The 20,000-nt window shown below is 36.8% G+C and overlaps 1 protein-coding gene across 3 annotated transcripts in view; it reads left to right on the top strand.

Annotated features, from left to right (window-relative positions):
- LOC135198752 (serine/threonine-protein kinase WNK1-like) overlaps nt 1-20,000 on the top strand; it is a 569,129-nt gene that overhangs the window by 102,878 nt on the left and 446,251 nt on the right. Inside the window, exon 1 of one of the 3 annotated variants that reach the window (XM_064226620.1) lies at nt 4,023-4,511. The exons of 1 other annotated variant lie outside the window; for it this stretch is intronic. In XM_064226620.1, coding sequence (XP_064082690.1) covers nt 4,267-4,511 — 245 coding nt within the window. In that variant the 5' untranslated portion in view covers nt 4,023-4,266. Of the gene's footprint in view, nt 1-4,022; nt 4,512-20,000 lie in introns of those variants that run through there. One more of the 3 variants, XM_064226621.1, reaches the window with a different exon arrangement.

Here is a 20,000-nt window from a genome sequence, read left to right as displayed (position 1 = left end):
TGATCAGTTTGGGATTACCTATACATGCATCCTGGCGTGTATTTAGATGATGTATGGGTAGTGTGTATATGTATCTATGTATACATACACACATAAAACACATACAAACACACCCACACATACATATATATTTGTGTGTGTATGTGCGTACGCGCGCGCGTGTGTTTGAATGGGCTATTTCAGATAGCTACTAGCTATGCAGTATCAAAATGTGGACATTGTACTAGGTGGCTGGGCTCCATACTTACTTCAGAGCGCCTCATTGGCCTGGTTGGTATGGTGTTGGAGTACCATCTCGGTGGCCGCGAGTTCGATTCTCGAGCATTCCATTGAGGAATGAGAGATGTGTATTTCTGGTGATAGAAGTTCACTCTCGATGTGGTTCGGAAGTCATGTAAAGCCGTTGGTCCCGTTTCTGAATACTGGTTCCATGCAACGTAAAAGCACCATACAAACAAACAAACCCTAGGTACTTCTTGCTCGTTTCGACCCTGGCTACTAACAATGCCGTCGACTAACTACATAACGCACGAGTCACTTAAGGTTCTTTGCAATCCCTTTCGTCCCTTTTACTGTACCTCCTTTCATATTCTCTTTCTTCATCTTACTTTCCACTCTCTCCTGACACTTGATTCACAGTACAACTGGTTTGAGGTTTTCCTCCTGTTACACCTTTCAAACCTTTTACTGTCAATTTACGGTTCAGCACTGAATGACCTCACAAGTCCCAGTGCTTGGCCTTTGGCCTAAATTCTATATTCAATTCAATTCAATCTCTGTTCAGGTGAACAGAAACTTCATCCATATCACTTTCGCAAATCAGTTGGGTAGTCTAAGGAGATAGAATTCACGGTATTTTACAGAACAAAATTATATACTACATCCTCATGTGTATTTATTGTGAAAATATATCACCTGGCATTTGGTTCCTTGAAATTTGATATGGACACCCAAGGAGTAATATTCTGTTTCCCCACTAGGCTAGCTTAATCTTGGAATGGCAAGGTGTCAAACGTTCGAAATATTCTAACTTTTGTTGGACTGATTTTACTTAGCATTGTTAATCCATGACGAAGTGGATCACAGTTGATTGACATAAGTAAATGTTACAATCAGTCCATAGAGGAAATTTTTATATGCCTCCGTTTGAAAGCTACCTGGCCTCTTTGAGCATATAATTCGTCCGTCATTTTGGAATTTGCGCTGTTACTCTTGTCTGGTAACTTGACACGTGAAGTCTTTATCGACAGATTGACGCGTTCATTTAGAATTCCTTGCTTGCATACGAGCGTCATTTGAATGGATGGGTTCTGCTGCCATCCTCTCTCCTTTCACGGTGCACTGGCCGCGAGTTATCTCTAGTTTCGGATGCCTTCCAGAAGTCAGCCATGTTTGTTTTGCTTGACAGCCTGTACAAGGTAATTGAGGTTCTGTGGCTTTCATTTCCTTTTCCTTCTCTACAACTACTACAACTGCTGCTACTATTACCACAGCTTTCTCTTGTTCTTAGATCAATTCCTGTTTGGGGTCGCTGTTTTCAAAGATCCATTACCAGGTTTTTCTCTCTTCATTAGCTCTTGTAATCACTAGAAATATTATGTAGTCTCATCGGCTACTTCAGCTTAAGCAGCAGTCGTATTTGGATTGTGCCTGCTCCAAATTCCTTAAACATGATCAGTGAAAGGCTTAGAATGAAGGTTACCCTTACCTTGACATTTCCTGTTAGGCTCTGTCCATAGCTCCTATTTATATATTTATTTTTTATCCGTGGTAACCTTTCATCAGATTTTTATATCCCTATGTGTTTACTTATTGTTTCCGAGAAATTAAGCGTTCTGTTCTGTGTTTTGTGACTTTCTAATTTACTCAGGTTATCCAGGCCAATCAGTCACTCTGTCTCCTTAGTTAACAAGATTTGCATTCACATCACTTAGCACAGCCACCCTTTCATCCTTACCTTAAACCAGCCAGCCATATATTTAGTTGTGCTAAAAATCATTGTCTTACCCAATTTTCACCAGTTTTTATGATCTTTGCACTTTTCAGGTTCGATGTAGTACACAATGTAGGAGTATTACAGTTTCATTCATTTGCGAAGACCCAGCCTCCTTTTAGACATCAAAATATCTGGCATTCCAGATTCAACTGAGCTCTGCCCTTCCTAGTTTTGCACTCCAACCTTGCACTCCTGTCTCGCTATGTATCGAAACGCGAAGCCTCTATTCCCGAAACACCCCCACCGGTATTTACACCGTACGAATGCCAAGGATTCTGTCGTTGTACTTATAGATCCTTACACATATATACGCAAATTAAATATATATATATATATATATATATATATATATATATATATATATATATATATATACACACACACACACACACACACACACACACACAATATACACCGTGTCATGCTTCAAAGTAATCAGTAGAAAGATCCACAGTAATATTGTTGTTTATAAAGACGAAATATATTTGTAGAAATGTTTACAGCGCCTCTGTGGACTTGATCACAGAAGGATGGACGAAAGCTCTGAGCATTGTGAATATTTCTACGAATATATTTTCTCTTGATTTACAAGAATATTACTGTGGATCCTTCTGCTGATATATATATATATATATATATATATATAGGATATATATATATACATATATATATATATTTATACATACTACATACACATACATATATATATATGCACATACATACATACATACATACTACATTCCTATTCACCGTATGCACTTATGTATATATCTTTATTCCGCAAGAAGGATACTTCAATTATTTTGACCTCATGTTTGGTAGTTTTAGATAAAAGATAAACTGGGAGCTCTTAATGTAGGACAAATTGTTCTGAAAACAACATGGTTTTCCGTTACTTTTCAGGAGCAATGTACTGCCCGCATGTGTCGGTAAATGGACAAACTATTACTCATTTTAAAGCTTAATTCCAGTCTGGAATGTTACAAGACTTTTTGATGAGGTATTCTTATACCCAAAGGCAATATACAATTGCTGCTAAACGTTTTACTAAGGTAATTGATTATACAACATGTACTTACAGCAATTTACTTTTATGAGATTATAAATTTAAAGCGCACACTCACATTTAATCATTTATATTCCAAAGAATATATATATGCATATATATGTGTGTGTGTGTGCTTGTATGCATGTGTGTAAATCATACAGGAACAGTATATATTTCTGCTTGTTTGTGCAAATGCAAGCATAACACACATGAGGATATGTGTTATGTGCATTATGCATTTTCATTACGTTGCTTACCTATTTAGTCATTCACATTTACGTAGTTGTTTTATTCACCGAGAGACAAAAGCAAACACTCACCTGTACATACATAACGAGAGTAGTTGTGCTTTGCTGCGCGTTCCTTTCTTCTTCAACTGTATAGACAGAGTTTATAGACAAAGTTCGACCTTCACTCCCTGTCTTTACTAGTCTTGTCAGTCCACACTGTACTCTGCCGTTACGGATGACGAACAGAAAGCCTTGATGGTTCCACATTTCCCCGAGTTAGCAATTACACCATATTATGATTGCGTCACTCTGTCTGTCTTGGTCTTCTCATCACACAGGTTGATTTAGATTTTGACGTTAAAGTTGACATCGATGGCTGTCGTGAGGATTGTCTGGTAGAGTCATGCGGCCGGGGATGTGATTGGCTTTTGTCGTTACGCACGCATATGTACACCACATCTTAGTCATGTGTCTATTGTATATATGTCATGGATTCTGTGTTCTTCTTCCTCCTCCTCCTCCTCCCTCCCTCCCTCGCCCCACTTCCCCACCCGCCAGAAGTTCTCACCACTTACTTGGTGCAATTTTGACTGGGCTTCCAGTTGGTGTTTTCCGGTTGCTTTTGTCGCACGGTTTTTCCAGTAGCTCTTGAGTGTCTGTCTGTGTATGTGTGTGTATATGCGTATGCGCAGCTTCGCCTTCGTTGTTGTTAATATTATTATTTTTGCTGTTGCTGTGATGATCAAGCCCTAGTAGTAGTCGTTGAAGTAGCAGTGATATCAGCAGCGATGCTGTTGTGCAAGTCAGTCGGCGGACAGAAATGTCTGTTTCCATTTCACAGAAACGTTTCTTGCCGTCAAGGCAGAAACTGTCGCCAGTGAAGTGTGGCGTCCCTAAAGGGGATTTGTCTCAGACGTTTCTATTTGTTCCATCATAACGAATAGTGTTTATTGTGTCTTATTTTTTTGTGCAAAAAAATAACGAGAACAATAATGGTCTTTGGTGGATTTGTTGACATGCCGTCATACGTCAGGAATATTGTGAGTCTGCCTCTGGAGGTATTGAAGAGACAAGTGGATAAAGTGGTGGTCGGAGTTCTCGATGAACTGCAGTGTCCAGGATGCCTCTCGCGAGGCCCTCGCGCTTTCGACGACGCCGAGGAGGCGGCCAGAAACGGGGAAGTCTGGACGATTTATAGACCTAGGAGCAGGTCAGAGAGTCGGGTATCCAGTTCAAGGTAGGCCTAAATGGGCAGGGTAAAGAGGGGGTCATAAGTATACCTACTGGCTCTCATTGATATAGGCAAAGGTATTTTACTCGAAGAGAAAGGCGGTCAGCATTTTTCTTTGACATATTATTATAATATTGTTAAGACTTTTCTTTACGGGAAAGAATTTTAACGGGGCTCCAGGTTTAGTTTGAGTTTGCTCCCACGGTCTTTTTTTTATTTTTTTTTTTACATGGTTCATTTGTGGAAATTTTTTTCCCATGGCAAATGATCAGTATATACTTACTTAAGGAGTTATTGAGCATTTACAGACTGCATTTTGATGCTTGAAATTTTTCTCTTTCGAGTCATTAGGAAAAGAAGGCTTTCTCTCACTTCGATCAAATATTTAATTCGCATAGATTAGAAATATATTTTGTATATCTCTAAGTATGAAAGGCCCATTAAAAGTCCGGTTTAAAGCTAAGGACTGTATTTTGGTGGACTGACTTCCACCCTTATTAAGTAGTGAATAAAAGAAGAAGTTACTTTGTGAAATATATAGTAGGATATATGCCCTAAGCTGACGTTGGTTCTGTTAATTATCTTAATTCACTTCACATTGCCTTAGGAAGATATTGTCTGTATGGTCAGAGTCCCACGCTCCTTTTAAAAGGTTGATCCTATTGTCTTGTTGTTTTATCAGTGAAGATTCTACCAGCTGGCATTTGTATTGACAGCTGCCCTTGCATAAAATTCGATATAAGTTCTAATCCATGGTATGATTTTTGTTATTTATATGATGGAAAATTGCTGAACTATGTTGTCCATATATAATTGAGCACTTAAGTTGAGTTAATCTTTCCAAGAGAGATTTTCCTGTGAATCATTAGTATGACTTATCCCAACCCCTACAGGGGATTTCATAAACTCCTGTGTCTTTAGAAACTGGTTTCTGCTAAACTTTAATTAAGGGTTTCCCCAATGTATTCAGATAAGTGAAGATGAAAGGATTGGGGTGGCCTAAGGTTTGTGTGATCTCGTTAATTATCCACATGAGGGATTATGATTTTGTTTGGTATTTTTCCTTTTCTTTGTTTTTTATGGATTGTAAAAATATGCTCTTTGCTTTAATTGTGGGTTTTTCTATTATGTGCTTTGGGTATTTTAAGAAGATAAGTTGATTTCTGATTGCTTCAAGTTCTTTGTTAAGAAAACCTGGGAAGCAAATTCTCAGGGCTCTGAGAAATAAGTTACTTGTTATGCTGAGTTTAACTGAAATGTCATGATAGCTGTAAAAATCTATGTATGAAAGTTAGAACACAGTGAATTTATAGTTATTAGCTCTGGTGATTAAGACATCTAAAAATGGGATTTGGTTATTGTTTTTCCATTCTACTTTAAATTTTATGCTAGGGACTAAGTATTTTAATTTTTGTAGAAAGACATCGAAATCGCCCTACTCGCTTTACCAGTATGTTAATATGTCGTCTACATAATGAAGCCAAATCATATCTGCAGGTTTGATAAGCTTTATAATTACTGTTTCGAAATACTCCATATATAAGTTTGCTAACACAGGACTGACCATGCAGACTCCCCATACTGCAACCGAATTTTTGACGGTAAAAGTTGTCACCAAGGGGAAAGACGTTATTAGTGACGCAGATCTCTACAAGCTGCATTATTTTATTCAATTTTATGGGAAAGTTGGTCAGCAAATGGCTCAAGGTTATTTTTGAGGAACGTTAGTACATCTTTTATGGGTACTTTTGTGAAAAGGGAGTCCACATTTAGGCTGAGAAATTTCACATTATGTACGGGGATATTTGGCAACCTAAATTTGTTGCAAAAGTATTCTGTGTTTTATATGACTAGGGGAAAAAGTTCCTAAAATTTGTGATAGTAACTCGTCTAATCATTTTGAAATTCTGTAGTTAAAAGCTCCAGCACAGGAGATTATGGGGCAGAAGGGTATGTTATCTTTGTGAGTTTTGGATTCGAACCAGCAGACAGAGGAGAAATCACGACTTCAGTGACATTTCCGAAATTGTTGGCCGAGTGGTTAATATCACTGAAGTCCAGATTTCTCCTCTGTCTTGTTGGCCGAGTCGGTAATGTCACTGAAGTCCTGATTTCTCCTCTGTCCGCTGGTTCGAATCCACGAGAGGACGAAATTATTATCAAAAAAAGAAAAAAAAATTTCCCCGGTTAACATATTTGGAAATATATTAATTCCGAGGTAGGGCGAATTGGATATTAAAGGACGTTTGTAGCTTAATATATATATATATATATATATATATATATATATATATATATATACGTATATTATTTAGTTATATGTATTTATATATAGATATATGTTTATGTATATATACATGCATATACACATATATGTATTTATATATATTTATATATATTGTATGGTGTATATATACAGATCGCACTCACTCCCCCGTAACACAAGCTTCCAAGAAACCGCTCAGATGACGGGTGTAACCTTGTGTGAGCATTTCCTCAAACATCATGGATAGGCATTGCGGTTTGAATTGCTCGCTGGGCGTGTTGCAGCATCGCTATGATTTTTCGACGCCTGTTTCTTTCTCTCCTTTATTCGTCCTTCTCATTACCCAGGCAATCGAGGACAAAAGAAACAAGCAGAAAATTCGCGGGTGCTTTCGAGATGAAGAAGGTGGAATGACGTCAGCAAAGGCTCTTGGTCTTCTGAGTAGTTCGGTGGAAAATAAAGCGGGGTGGTAAACCATATTAGTTGGTCTTGAATGGGTCCGGACCATAGTCACTTTCTCTTTCGTTGTGTTAATGAGGTTTGCAAGGCTAGTTCCACTCGGCGGAGGTTTGTTTGAATAGTATTGAGGACTTGTTTTTTTTTTTTTTTACGGATATTTGATCAAATATTATCTTATAATGTTTCGTCAGTCTATTGCGATATGTTTTTTTTCTGGTTAAGCGTGACACTGCGAGCGTTTATCTGGATTAGTAGCCTCTACAAAGTACATTTATTACAATTGTCTGAGTCGTCTTTTAAATCATTTATGTATCCATTATAATGAATTATTTGAACAATAATTTATATCTTATGAAGTTGTAGAAATTCCGGAGAGTTTGGCACTCAATATCAATCATATTTAGTCGTTTTTATGAATGATACCGACTAAAACAAATCCCAGTTATCGTGAAATGAAACTGTGCCATTATGTTAACCAGGATGGCTGCGAGATGCCGCCTGAGGTTTTATTTTTTCTCACTTGACTGAGGAATGGCGTGAGATGACATTTATTTAGTGTGTCTCAGCCTTTCTTAAATATACTTTGCATTTTAGCCATCCTATGTGACCACTGGTAAATATTTGCATTTTCTTCCGTCTTACAAACACTTTATATTTGTTTCATGAATCGAATTAGTTTTATTTCATAAGCACCTGATTAGATGGAGATTAGATTAAGTGATGATCAAATGTCAGTATCAAACTTTGGAACTTGAGGACAGCCCGGAATTGGAGAACAAATATGTATTTACATACATTCATACATATAAAATATATATCTATATATATATATATATATATGTATGTGTGTAATGTATATAATATATATATATATATGTATACATACATACATTCATACATATATATATATATAGTATATATATATATATATATATATATATATATATATATATATTTAATTCACATACAATTTCGGATCGGCATGTTCCATCTTGTGTGGATTTCTTAAATTAATATCTTCTCCAATTTGCGTATGTTGTGTGTGTGTGCTTTTTTTTTTTTTTTTTTATTCAATTATATTACCTGGAATACCCTTGCATGAGGCCTGACTTTTATGAGGGGTGAATTTTTTATTTTTTATTTGTTTTCAATAAATGAACATGAAAAAGGCGATACTGAAAACAGATATGCTGTGGAAAGAATTATTTTTAGTAATAATACCACAAGGTCTAGACCTGACAGAAATATTTTCGCAAAATATTTTGTCTTAAACACTATTTTGAACCGTAGGAAGTCCTTCAGATAGTCTAATTAGTCTTAATTTTTAAAACAGCTCCCCGATGAAAATTATGTAATGGTAAATTGCTATTTTCAGGGGCATTCCAATGAGGTTAAAAAAAACTTCGGCCAAAAGGCGGAAGTGTATTTTGGCGCAAAAAAAAAAAAAAAAAAAAAAAAAAAAAATTGATAAAGAAAAACAATAATAAAAAAAAAAAAACTTTCTGGACATGGTTAGTATGGTTTGGCGCCCTTCACGACGTTTTTTTTTTTGGAATATCAGACTCCTATATTATGAAAATAATTTTTTTTTTTCCTCATATCCCCTCGAAATCAGCGTCATGAGGAAGTTTTCGAAATGTCATATCCTTGGCGTGAGTGATGTGACAAAGCGGCGCTTCACGAACTTTTTTTTTTTTTTCTTCTTGTTCATATTTCCTTTCTTGGGACGAATTTTGACGCCGTTGTGATGTTTATCAGAATGTCATCCGTCTTTTAGCTTGACGCGTGCCCGAGTCCTTTATGCTGGTCAGATCCCTGAACAAACTGCGCAGAAACATTCTTTTGTATTCAATCCGGACGGTGTCAATGACAGGTAGGTAGGTGTGGGTTTTGACGCCAGTTTACAGCCAGTCAGTTTTGCAACCAGAGTCAACAGCGATGTTATTTTTGGAAAATCCAAGAAACCCCGACGGGTCTGGTTGCAAGCACCTGGTCTTAGATACGACGAGAATCCAGATTATCTGATGAGAAAATGACCAATGCATTGCGCATTGCAAGGCACTCCCGACTGAATTGAAATGAGGGTCACGTGTCAGGGGAGGGTGCGTCCAAGCTGCACGAAATCATGTTAGTGATAAACACACGTCGGCAACCTATCGCGCACGCGTCACTAACAGGTTACATACAAGCCAGCGACTTCTTGATGGGTCAGCGACTTCTTGGTGGGTCAGCGACTGAGCGACTTATTGGGGACCAGCGACTTACTGGTGGTCCTAACCAGTACTTCCTACGGTTGTCCTCATTTCCCAAAGATTCATTTTCCACTCACGGTCGTTGAATTATTTTCAACTTGTCTGTGATACGTTCTATGTGTTTATGACATGTACTGGAGTGTAAACGCATCCGAAGTCTTACACTTCATTTAATTAACTGAATTGAATTAAATGTTCTCTTTCAATTACTAGGACATTTCAGATCTTTCCTAGATAGTGACCATAAAAACATAAACAAAAGACCGTCAATATTTCCAAGAAATATTAATCCTAACTAACGACCCCCGAACACCCTTGGGGGTCGCTACCCAGGAAAGATCCGGTCATTTGTTTACATATTCATTTGGCTTATCTTTGTTAGCAAGGCACAGGTTTTCTTGCTGACACAAACTGGCAATCAATTCTGCGGTTGCATATTTCGCAGGTTGGTGTTTGTAACCTATTCCACACCCATGTGTCCACGTCATGAATCAAAATCTGGATTTATGCAAGCGAAGGTGCAATGCATTACTTCCGTAATACTATTCTCCTTGCATTTCAATTTATGTTCATGTATGTGGTCATCTATTGATTTAATTTTGTTTTCTTTTCTAATAAGTGGGCTCTCTTCTTTTTGTTTCCCTTTACCTCGTCTTGTTTCTTCCCAAAGGACACCATATTCTTTGGATGCTTGAATTTCCGGTCAATGGCTTCATCTTGTGATTAATGATAATTGTAGCAATAATATCTATATGATATTAGTTTGTCTCTGTAATAGCGATAGGCTGCGGCAGGTAGGTCGAATTTTGGGGTGGTACATAACGTCCCTAGCGTGGGTACTTGCTGCCTCCCAGCTTGTATGAATTAGTCAGTTTTGGCAGTAAGGGTACACTTGTAATAATAATGCAGATAATTGAAGGAGGCGAAGAATTAATACAAGTGAAATTAGCCCGAATGGTTCGTCCTCTTTCCGACTAAAATTGAGGGTCTGAAATTGATTCATTGATTGATTTATATACATGCATTGCATATAATTTTTTTTTTCACAGACAGCAGTTGAAGAAGGGACTGTGGTGTGCTTGAAAATACGACGGGCGGCTACTATTGTAAGCCATTATTGTTATGCTAAAGAATGAAAACTGAAAATATGGTAGACATTCAAATTACGTTATAAACAGTTCATTTATCCTGTCAAGTTAATATATGTATATATATATATATACATTTTCAAGCATGAATATTTTTTTATATGTATTCATTCTGTGTAATTAGGTGACCTATGTTTGACGTTTTAATAAAACGTTTTAACTTCGTGCTCGTTTCTTAGAGATATCTATAGGGATGTTTGTCATATTAAAGCAGTTACACCATTAGTCAGGTATACTGTAAGTACAACATCTTATCTCTACGATGAACGGCACAGTTGTTAGGCCTGTGTGTTAATACTCAACAACAGTAATCTGATAGGCATATCAAAGTACTCCTACAATAAACACATCCTAGAGGCCTATCTGTATGCGGCGACGTTGGGTCTTAGTGGTCCGTAGGCACTGGAGGGGGGTTGTATGTAGGGTAGAGGGGCTTTGTCGTAGGTCGGGGCCGTAGGCCTATCTTGGGGCTCCAGAGGGCCCCTTGGTGTGGGAAGCGGGTCCATAGTGTAGCGGCCTATCAGTAGATTAGGACCTCTGCTGGCGCCAATTTCTCCGGCGAAGCTACAGGCAAATATTTCAGTCAGATTATCCGGGAGGTCAGAGGTGGACCGTAAGAGGCCGTAGGAGAGGAACTCGAAAATTGAATCGTGGTTGTCTCGGGCATACGTCGCCCATACCCGTCGACTTGATGAATCCTGCCCACACCCTGGGAACGATGCCCGACGGAGTCCTGCTTTCCCACTTGGCTTCTCCCGCGGTGGGCGATGTGCCTGGGATCATGCGGAGGAAGTGCCCCGTCGGTTGACAAGGTTCCTTCGTCGGGTCATCGAGGGACGGCGCCTCCTGAAGAAGTATCAGCGGTGGATGCCGCGAGAATGAGACTGAAAGTGACCGGTCGTACTTAACGGTGGACGGAGTGAACAAAAGGATGCTCTCGAATTCTCTTACGGATGCTTATTAATCCTGTAGAGAGGCGCACAAAGCACGGAGATGTACACAGGCCAGGGGCAGCTTGAAGAAAAGAAGAGAGAGAGGAGAGAGAGAGAGAGAGAGAGAGAGAAGAGGAGAAGAGAAGAGAGAGCGAGATGATACTGTCGTTCTCTTGTGAGAGGCAGATTTTTACAGCAGAAAGAGAGAAGATAGAGAGGAGAGGAGAGAAGAGAATGAATCTGTCGTCGTGTGAGAGGGCAGATTTTAACAGCAGAGAGGAGAAGAGAGAGAAGAGATAGGAGAGAGAGAGAGAGAGAGAGAGGAGAGAGAGAGAGATGGTGACTTCTGCATGAGTGAGTTCTAGTTGATATACGAGTTGCTTCTTATTAGTGAAGAGGTGAAGGTGTAACAGCGCCTGGCGGCATCTCAGTGTCATCTCAGCACTTGTGTTTTTTTTTTTTTCGTTTTTTTTTTTTTTTCTTTTTTTTTTCTTGTTGCCTCATGCATATCTAATCCATTCTCGGATCGCGTATCCGTTCAGTCGTTGGTTAGTGCAACCTTTTAAAACTTCGTCACTATGAAGTCGCCGCTTTCGTCCAGAATGCGATCGTATTCTCCGGTTCATCCTTACCAGGATCAGTATCAGCAGCCGTCAAAGATACCCATGTTGATTTACTGCTCAAGGTAAAGAAGAGGAAATTTACTTTGAAAAAAAGAAAAATATTTCAATCGTTTTGAGTGAAGCGAGATATTTCTGTTTCATCTTTCGTAGATACCTAAAATTGATTGGTTGAGAATGACGAAGATTGATGTTTTTGTGTGTGTGTGTGTGTGTGTGATTTTCTGTGTTGATTTTTTTTTCAGAGGTAATGAATAAGAAATTGATTTTTTTAAAATTTTGATTTCGTTGTTTTAAAATGAAGTGAGGTACTTTTTCATCTTTTTCGTAGATAACCAGATTGGTTTGTTGATCATAGTTGAGAAAGACGAAAACTTATGCAGTTTATTTTGCTTTATTTTTTTTCTGTTTTTAGTGATTCTATGTTGATATTCTGTTCAAGGTTAAGAAGCGGAAATTTAATTAAAAAATATTTTATATTATTGTTTTTAATAAAGCGATATATTTTTTCATCTTTCTTAGCTATCTAGCTTGATTTATTTTTCAAGGTGGAGAAAAACGAAAATTTATGCAAAGCTTTTTTTCAGTGGGTTTTGTACTGATTTTACTGATTTTTTGTATCGATTTTTCTGATTTTCACTGACTTACAGATATTGATTTTCGTTCAAGTTAAAATGAAAATAGTATGTTTTCATTCAATTTTGGTTTTAGCATGTCATTCACGATTATTTCACGTGATTTTTGTTTTCAAATTTTGTCTTCCCATTTTTCATGAACACGGAGGTTTAAATGGGTGAATTTGTAGGTTCTTAAACTGCTGTAGACATAGGAGAATGAGAGAACTTGAGAAGTTTTACATTAATTGCTTTGGGTGTCCTTTCAATAGAGAACAAATTCGTGTATGTTCACAAACAGTAAAAGTCATTAAGAGACTGGTTGTCAGGGTAGAGCCACTTCTAAGCTATTAAAAAAAAATGTTTTTTACATGAAATATTGTAATTTAAGTTAAGTCTTCATTATTACCTTTCAGATGTATAACTTAGAATGACTGTGGATCCTTTTCTTTTTTTTTTCCTATTTCTTCCCTTCCGCGAGATTTGAATATTTGATTTCCCTCTTGCGTAGTATGTATTTAAATCTGTACCATGAATCAGTCCTCTGAAAGTGTTTAAGATTTAAAGGCTAAATCGGTCGGGGTTTCAGCTCAATGTTTCGGTATCCCTGTGGTACTTTTGCATATATAAATTACGTGTTAGTGTGGTTATAATCATGTACGTATACACACATATATACACACAGACATACACACCCATATAAGTATTGTATTAGCTGTGTGCATATTTATGTATATCTTTTTAATAATTTCCAATTTTCGTAACTAGTGCTTTATTACTATTGTTAAACAAGAATACTATTTATTATTTAGATGCACACCGTGGATTTTTTTTTTTTTTTTTTTTTTTTTTTTTTTTTACTTTATTTTAACCAGACCACTGAGTTAATATTAACTCTCATAGGGCTGGCCACACCGTGCATTAAGACGACCAGGAACATATTCTCCCGGTACTAGCGAGGTAACTAACAGTAATGGGTTTTGTAGTAATATGCATTGTATCTGCTCTGTTCGTCCTTCGGCTCTGTCATCTCAATTCGCATTTTGGGCTTCATTGGGCGCTGAAGACACGGCTGATTGAATTTCGTCGAATATTGAAGGCTATGGTCTGCTTCCCATGCGTCCGTTCGCCTTATGCAGGAGGAAGGGTAAAGGAGTTTTTTTTTTTTTTTTTTTTTTTTATAAAGATCTTGAATTATTACCTGTTTTGGTTATGTGGGTGATAATGTGAAGGAATTTTGCGTACTTTTGTCAATTATATATGTGTGTGTGTGTGTTTATGGGTGTATGTGTGTCTGTGTGTGTTTATGTGTGTGTGTGTGTATGTATGGGTTTTATGGATGCTTACGAATGGTGATTACACTTACGATGCAGGAGAATGTTTTGAAATCTGTTTTTAAACAAACCTAAGTTAATACGATCGATGAGTACGAGTTTTTTTTTTTTTAAGTCATAGTCGAGAAAGGAACATTTCCCTGTCGTGAATAATTAAGGAAATATAAAGCATTGTGAATGATGATTACAGGAACTGTATTTGGGGCATTTAAAAACTTTTGTGCCTTATGAGTACTTTGTTTAACTTCCTTTCCTTTGAATCCAATTATTGCATTGTAAGTCGGCCAGTAACTGTTTTTCTCCTGATATGAATAGCTCTCTGACCATGAAAGGAGACATCCATTAAATTTCATCCATAGTCAAGTATTTTAATTTTCATTGTCAAAACCGGAAAGGCTCGGTTTCCGGCAATCCCTCTTCCGTTCTTTTCTGCAGTTGCTTAAGGTTGCAGACCTATCCGCTGGAACGTGGATTTCATGTTTTTTAATGCATGCTACGTATAAGTTAGCAAATGCGGATATGGACATAAATTTGCAGACTCATATTTAGTGATTCATAATGCCAAGTTGACAGTATGTATAAAGTCTACATTTCCCGGAATGGGGAAGATCTAAGAAAGGGTGAATATGTTTTTGTGAATTAAGTTATATATAAATATATATGTGTATATATACTATATATGTATAGGTATGTATGTATGTATGTATATATATATATATATATATATATATATATATATATATGAGAAGATAAGAGGCCCATAAAACACTATTTCAACGTTCTTGCAACGTTCAAATAATAAGGCCAGTTTTTAATAACCTTGACTTACATTATATTATGTTGTGTTAATGCTAAGCTGGATCTTAGGAATCTAAAACCAGCGTCATATCCATCGAGTTCAAACACACTATTCCTAACCGTACGCGTTCATTGGTGGTTTATAATTATATTTACCTTGGCTGTAATCATTGAAGTTATCCGAGTTCCATAAAAAGGACACTGAAATTGAGAATTAATTTCCATCATGAAGTCAACCATAGAAAAGACTGTGTACTGTATGTAAGAAGTTTTCTCTTGTCAGGACACATGCTCATTATTTCAAGTCTCGTATTCCATGTGATGACTTTGAATTATACAGTAAGCTGCAGGTCAAACCTCCCTCTTTATTCTTGACTCCCCAAGTATCAAACACCTTTCAAACAGTAGCCAATATCCTTCTTCGCCCCCAAAGTTTTTAAGCTTAAAATATTCTCTTTTTTTTTGGTATCTTTCCTATTTCGAGGAATGACGTTGGGCTTATTCATTTGATCGAGGTTTCCGTCTTCGTATTCCGTATTTGACTAGCCAGGATTCCGCATCGTTGCCAATTTAGTGGAGCTTCACACATACGCAGATGCATTTACAAACTGTTTCCATAAATTCGAGTTGTCATAGTAATGCAATAATGATAAAATTGCTCTAATATGTATATATACTACAAATAGATACGCTAATTTCCCTTATTTCCCCGGTTTTGTGTAAGTCTTATACCCAGTTTGGAGGGTAAACACATACTAATTGGCATCACTGGCCCAGGAATCAACCCTCCCGGTTACAAAATACACACCACACACCCGTGTATGTGTTTGCTTGTGTGTGTATTTATTTATTTGAACGCTGTATAAATTTGGTAAAGTTCGTTTCAATAATTGCATGTTTACAATGAATGGTACATGTGCTTAATATGCACTTAAATGTGTGCCAGGCGAATTTCATTTGTAATTATCTCTGTAACTGTAAACATTGAAACGGCAAATAAATATATTAAACCCGTGAAATAATGATTAATAAAAAACGTCATGCTTTAATGTTTCCCAATTTTCAGTTAAGGTCAGTTAAACAAGACTATGAGTTTTTAACCCAATAATCTGATTATATTAACTGCAAGTCTGGTTCGCATCTATTAGATTACCTCCCTTGATTTAATTAGTCTGTGCTTTTGTAAGTGACGTGGAGATGCAGGTTTATATATGTATATGTTTATTCTTCTTTTTTCAGTTTTCGTTGTTTTCTTAGTTTTTATTTTGTGGTAAAATGTCTCAATTCTTTGGCAGAATTATTAAAGAAAGTAGATTCTCTCTCTCTCTCTCTCTCTCTCTCTCTCTCTCTCTCTCTCTCTCTCTCTCTCTCTCTCTCTCTCTCTCTCTGGATGTAATCTTTTGAATTATCTGGAGACCACAACAAGGATTCTGAAAGTGAGAATGGATTTCCATCCTGAAGTCCGCCGTAGCAAAAGGTTGTACTTTGGGTAAGAAGTTCTCCAGCATCAGAACACATGCTGATTATTTTAATCCTCTCATTCCAATATATGATTCTTGATGACGTCATAAGCTGTTGATGACACCTTCTTTGTCCTTGACTCCCCGAGTGTCGAACAGCTCGTTCCACCATTGTGTAGCCAGTTTCCTTCTTCTGTCATTAAGTTTTTAGCTTAAAATATGTACCCTCTTGGTTTCTTTCCTATTTTGTGGAATTTTGTTGGTTGTAGTCATTTGATGATGCTTTTGTAACCTAAGTATTTTACTCGAGTTCCAGTTACCAGTGTTCAGTGGTGAGATGAGACAAAGAGGTGATATGATAATTCCCTGCTGGTATATTGAAAGCATGCATTTCTTTAGTAAAGCCAAAAATATTTTGTATGCAAATTGAATAGAAATAACCTCTAGGTAATCCGCACAGTTTTCTAATTCAGCCAGCCCTTACCAATGTTTAGTCGGATTATCGAAGTTTTATTTTATAAGTCATTAGCTGCTGTACCCGGCGTTGCTCGGGATAAAAAGGTGCATGCTGTCCGTGATGACAACCCCTACAGGGCGGATTATACAATCACTTTCAGAGTAAGTAATCACTTGGGATCATGTCTGGAATTTCAGATTTTGACTAAAACCTTCCTTGGGCGGATGGGAGTCTATGGTAAAGATTTGGTAGCCATAGCTTTCATAGTCTGGTCGTGCATAACGAACAGACAGACAAACAGGCAGACAGAAATTGCCTTTTGTATATATAGAAGATTTATCTTCGTCGCTGAGTAGTATCATATTGCTGTTGAGTATGCGATTCGGTTCATCATTGGAGAGTTTATAAACAGTTAGTTATCACCTTATTAAGAGAAAAATGAATGTATTATGTTCTTGTAACCTTAGAGATAACTAGACACTAACCGATCATGGCCCAGTAGCTGCTAGTAAAAATGTTGATTTAAACTATATTAACAGATATAGAAAGATACTATTGATTTCACGGATGAAATCACTCGCAAAAAACCAAGAATGTATTGTAAAGGTATAAATTCACATTTGGCTCTAAAAATTTGGTGTCTGATAATATAGGTCAGTATATAGAAGGTTGCTTAAGTTAGATATAATGGCTTTTTAGTAATCAAATCCTTCCTATAGTAGAGGGAAGGGTTTGCATATTTGCTTGTTTATTTGCAGTTTGTATGTGTGTGTAAATCTCTCACACCTGACGATGACGAGGTAATCGGTTGCCTGGGCTACACTGCAATAGGCTTGGTGTCAAGATGGCATGCAAACAAGCGTGGAATTTAGAGTTTTCTTAAGAATATTTATGCAAATTTCGTCTTCTCTGGAATCAATTTTGGTTTGTTTACATTCTTGAGTTTCCTCCCTTTTGTTAAAGGCTTAAAACGGCTCCAGATATTAGAACAATGCAATGTAGATAAATACAGCAAGTAAAAAATGACCTTAAATTGCATTATTATAATCTTACCTCACGTAATGCATGCACTATCCTTTTTGCTACCACCCTCAACCCCCCCCCCCCCCCCCCCACACACACACACACACACACACACACACACGCACACGAACTTATGCAAAAGAGGAAAATTTTGGTGAAGCTACATCTGTGTAAACTTTTAACCCATTTTCAACAATATAACTAAACTTAAATAAGCCTTCTTAGGTAATTCACTTGAGGATAAACCATTCTGAATTTTAGTGTTTCCGAAACTTTGTCACATGTTTTAATAGGTTCCCTGAATGTCAAGGGCGTGTGCTTGCATGAATTCGTATTGGGACTTTTGCTGGTTATATTTCCTTCGTAGTTTATTTTCCTTCTAAGTTGAATTTCCAAACACCACCTTTTAAGTCTTCGAAGTTGGGGGAATACGTCGCAGGAAGTGGGCAATTTGTGTTAACCAGAATCTGGGAGGGCGAACCGATTCTTTCTGGAAATTTGTAGTACTGTTCCTTTGGTTTCCTGTTAGTCTTATTCCAGTGTGTTCAGTCATTTTTGTGTTTTAGCCAAGATGTTTGAAATAAAAAACTAGTGTCTTATTGGAATAATGAACTGGTGTCTTGCTGGAATTATGTAACTTACAAAGACTTGTTATTTTTTTGTCATTTAAAGTGTAGGACTGTAGTTGAGAATTATTTTGTCTTTCTTATGATAGTACCTTATATAGAATATTTGTTTTGTTTTATTTTACTTAATGTATCTTGTTCAGAGTATTGTATTTTGTCAGGCTTAGAGTGCTAGGCATTAGTAAATTTTTCGTATTCAAGCATCTTTCATGTTACCTGCCAAAATTATTAGATAGGAACATTCCAAAATTTATTGTGAATATTGAAATTTTCCATGGGATGGACTATAACATTCTTAGGAAACCTTATTAGAAACCACAGTATTTATCGAAAATTACTCAGAAATGACCAAATTCTTTGGCTGTAGAATATAAGCATTAACAGGACATTAACCCCCAAGTGTAATACGTAGTAAAAGTTTTACAACTTCCCAAATGCTTTGCATGACGTCTGAAGTGTTCTTGCATGTGGCGGCTTATTGAAATACTCTACAGGATAACAAGCTTGAAAATATTCTTATATATGGAAATTCAAGGAATTTTTGGGTTTTTTGGATTGGTATGTTACCCTGGAGAGGAGTGTCATGGATGGTATATTGATTTGAAGCGAATCGGAATTATAATGAAATATGCGGAGAGGAGAATGAAGCCAGTAGGGTCAAATTATCCCTGGAGTTAACATTTATATAGCCAGAACGGAAAAGTTTTCGTTGGCGTGCATCGAACCGGTGTCCCTACAGCAAATATAGGCATAATGAGGAAACCAAGAGCTGCATATTTTATTAAAAGCGTATTGCATTAATCGATTATTGCATTATTTTGATCCGATTTTTTTTACAGTATCCTCTCCATTTGGTTAAATGCTGATACCCAGTTCACATTTTTTTTTTTATTATTTTAATTATTGATTGGACTTCTTAGTTACTATTCTGGTTGCACCCATTTTTAAATATTAAGGTGGCACAACTCCCTCCGATGTTGTCCACATTCTTTCAGTTTAGATGAAGTTTTTCGATGTATAGCTAGTTGTAATTCTGCGTAGCTGTGTTTATTTTTTTATTTTTTTTACTTTTTATTTCCTCGTTGTATTCTCGACTATAATCAATTATCTCGAAATCGTCAAATTCAGGCCCATGGTATGAAAAAAATGAAAAATCAGATATTTTGGTCGTCTTCTGAGAGCCTTATCTCTGTGCCAGTTCTTATTACAGCCATTTATATAGATAATCATTAACTAGTCCATTTATTTATATGAATGAAGGCATACTCTCAAAAAATCAGATGCTTTTGGTCTTCTTCAGAGAGCATTAGTCTGTGCCAACTCTTATTACAGCCTTTATATAGATAATCTTTTAACTAATTCATTTATTTATCTGAATGCACGTGAATCTTTTAAGCATCTTTCTTCTCTGTGCCAGCTCGTATTTATCTAGAAAATCGTTAACTAATTAATATGTTTATAAAAAAATGAAGTCATGTGAATCTTTGGTGAACGATTTTCTAAATA

Source organism: Macrobrachium nipponense, chromosome 22 (assembly GCF_015104395.2).
Source record: "Macrobrachium nipponense isolate FS-2020 chromosome 22, ASM1510439v2, whole genome shotgun sequence".
Lineage (NCBI taxonomy): Eukaryota > Metazoa > Arthropoda > Malacostraca > Decapoda > Palaemonidae > Macrobrachium > Macrobrachium nipponense.
The sequence above is the reverse complement of the archived record's forward strand: the minus strand, read 5'-3'. Positions and strand labels throughout refer to the sequence as shown.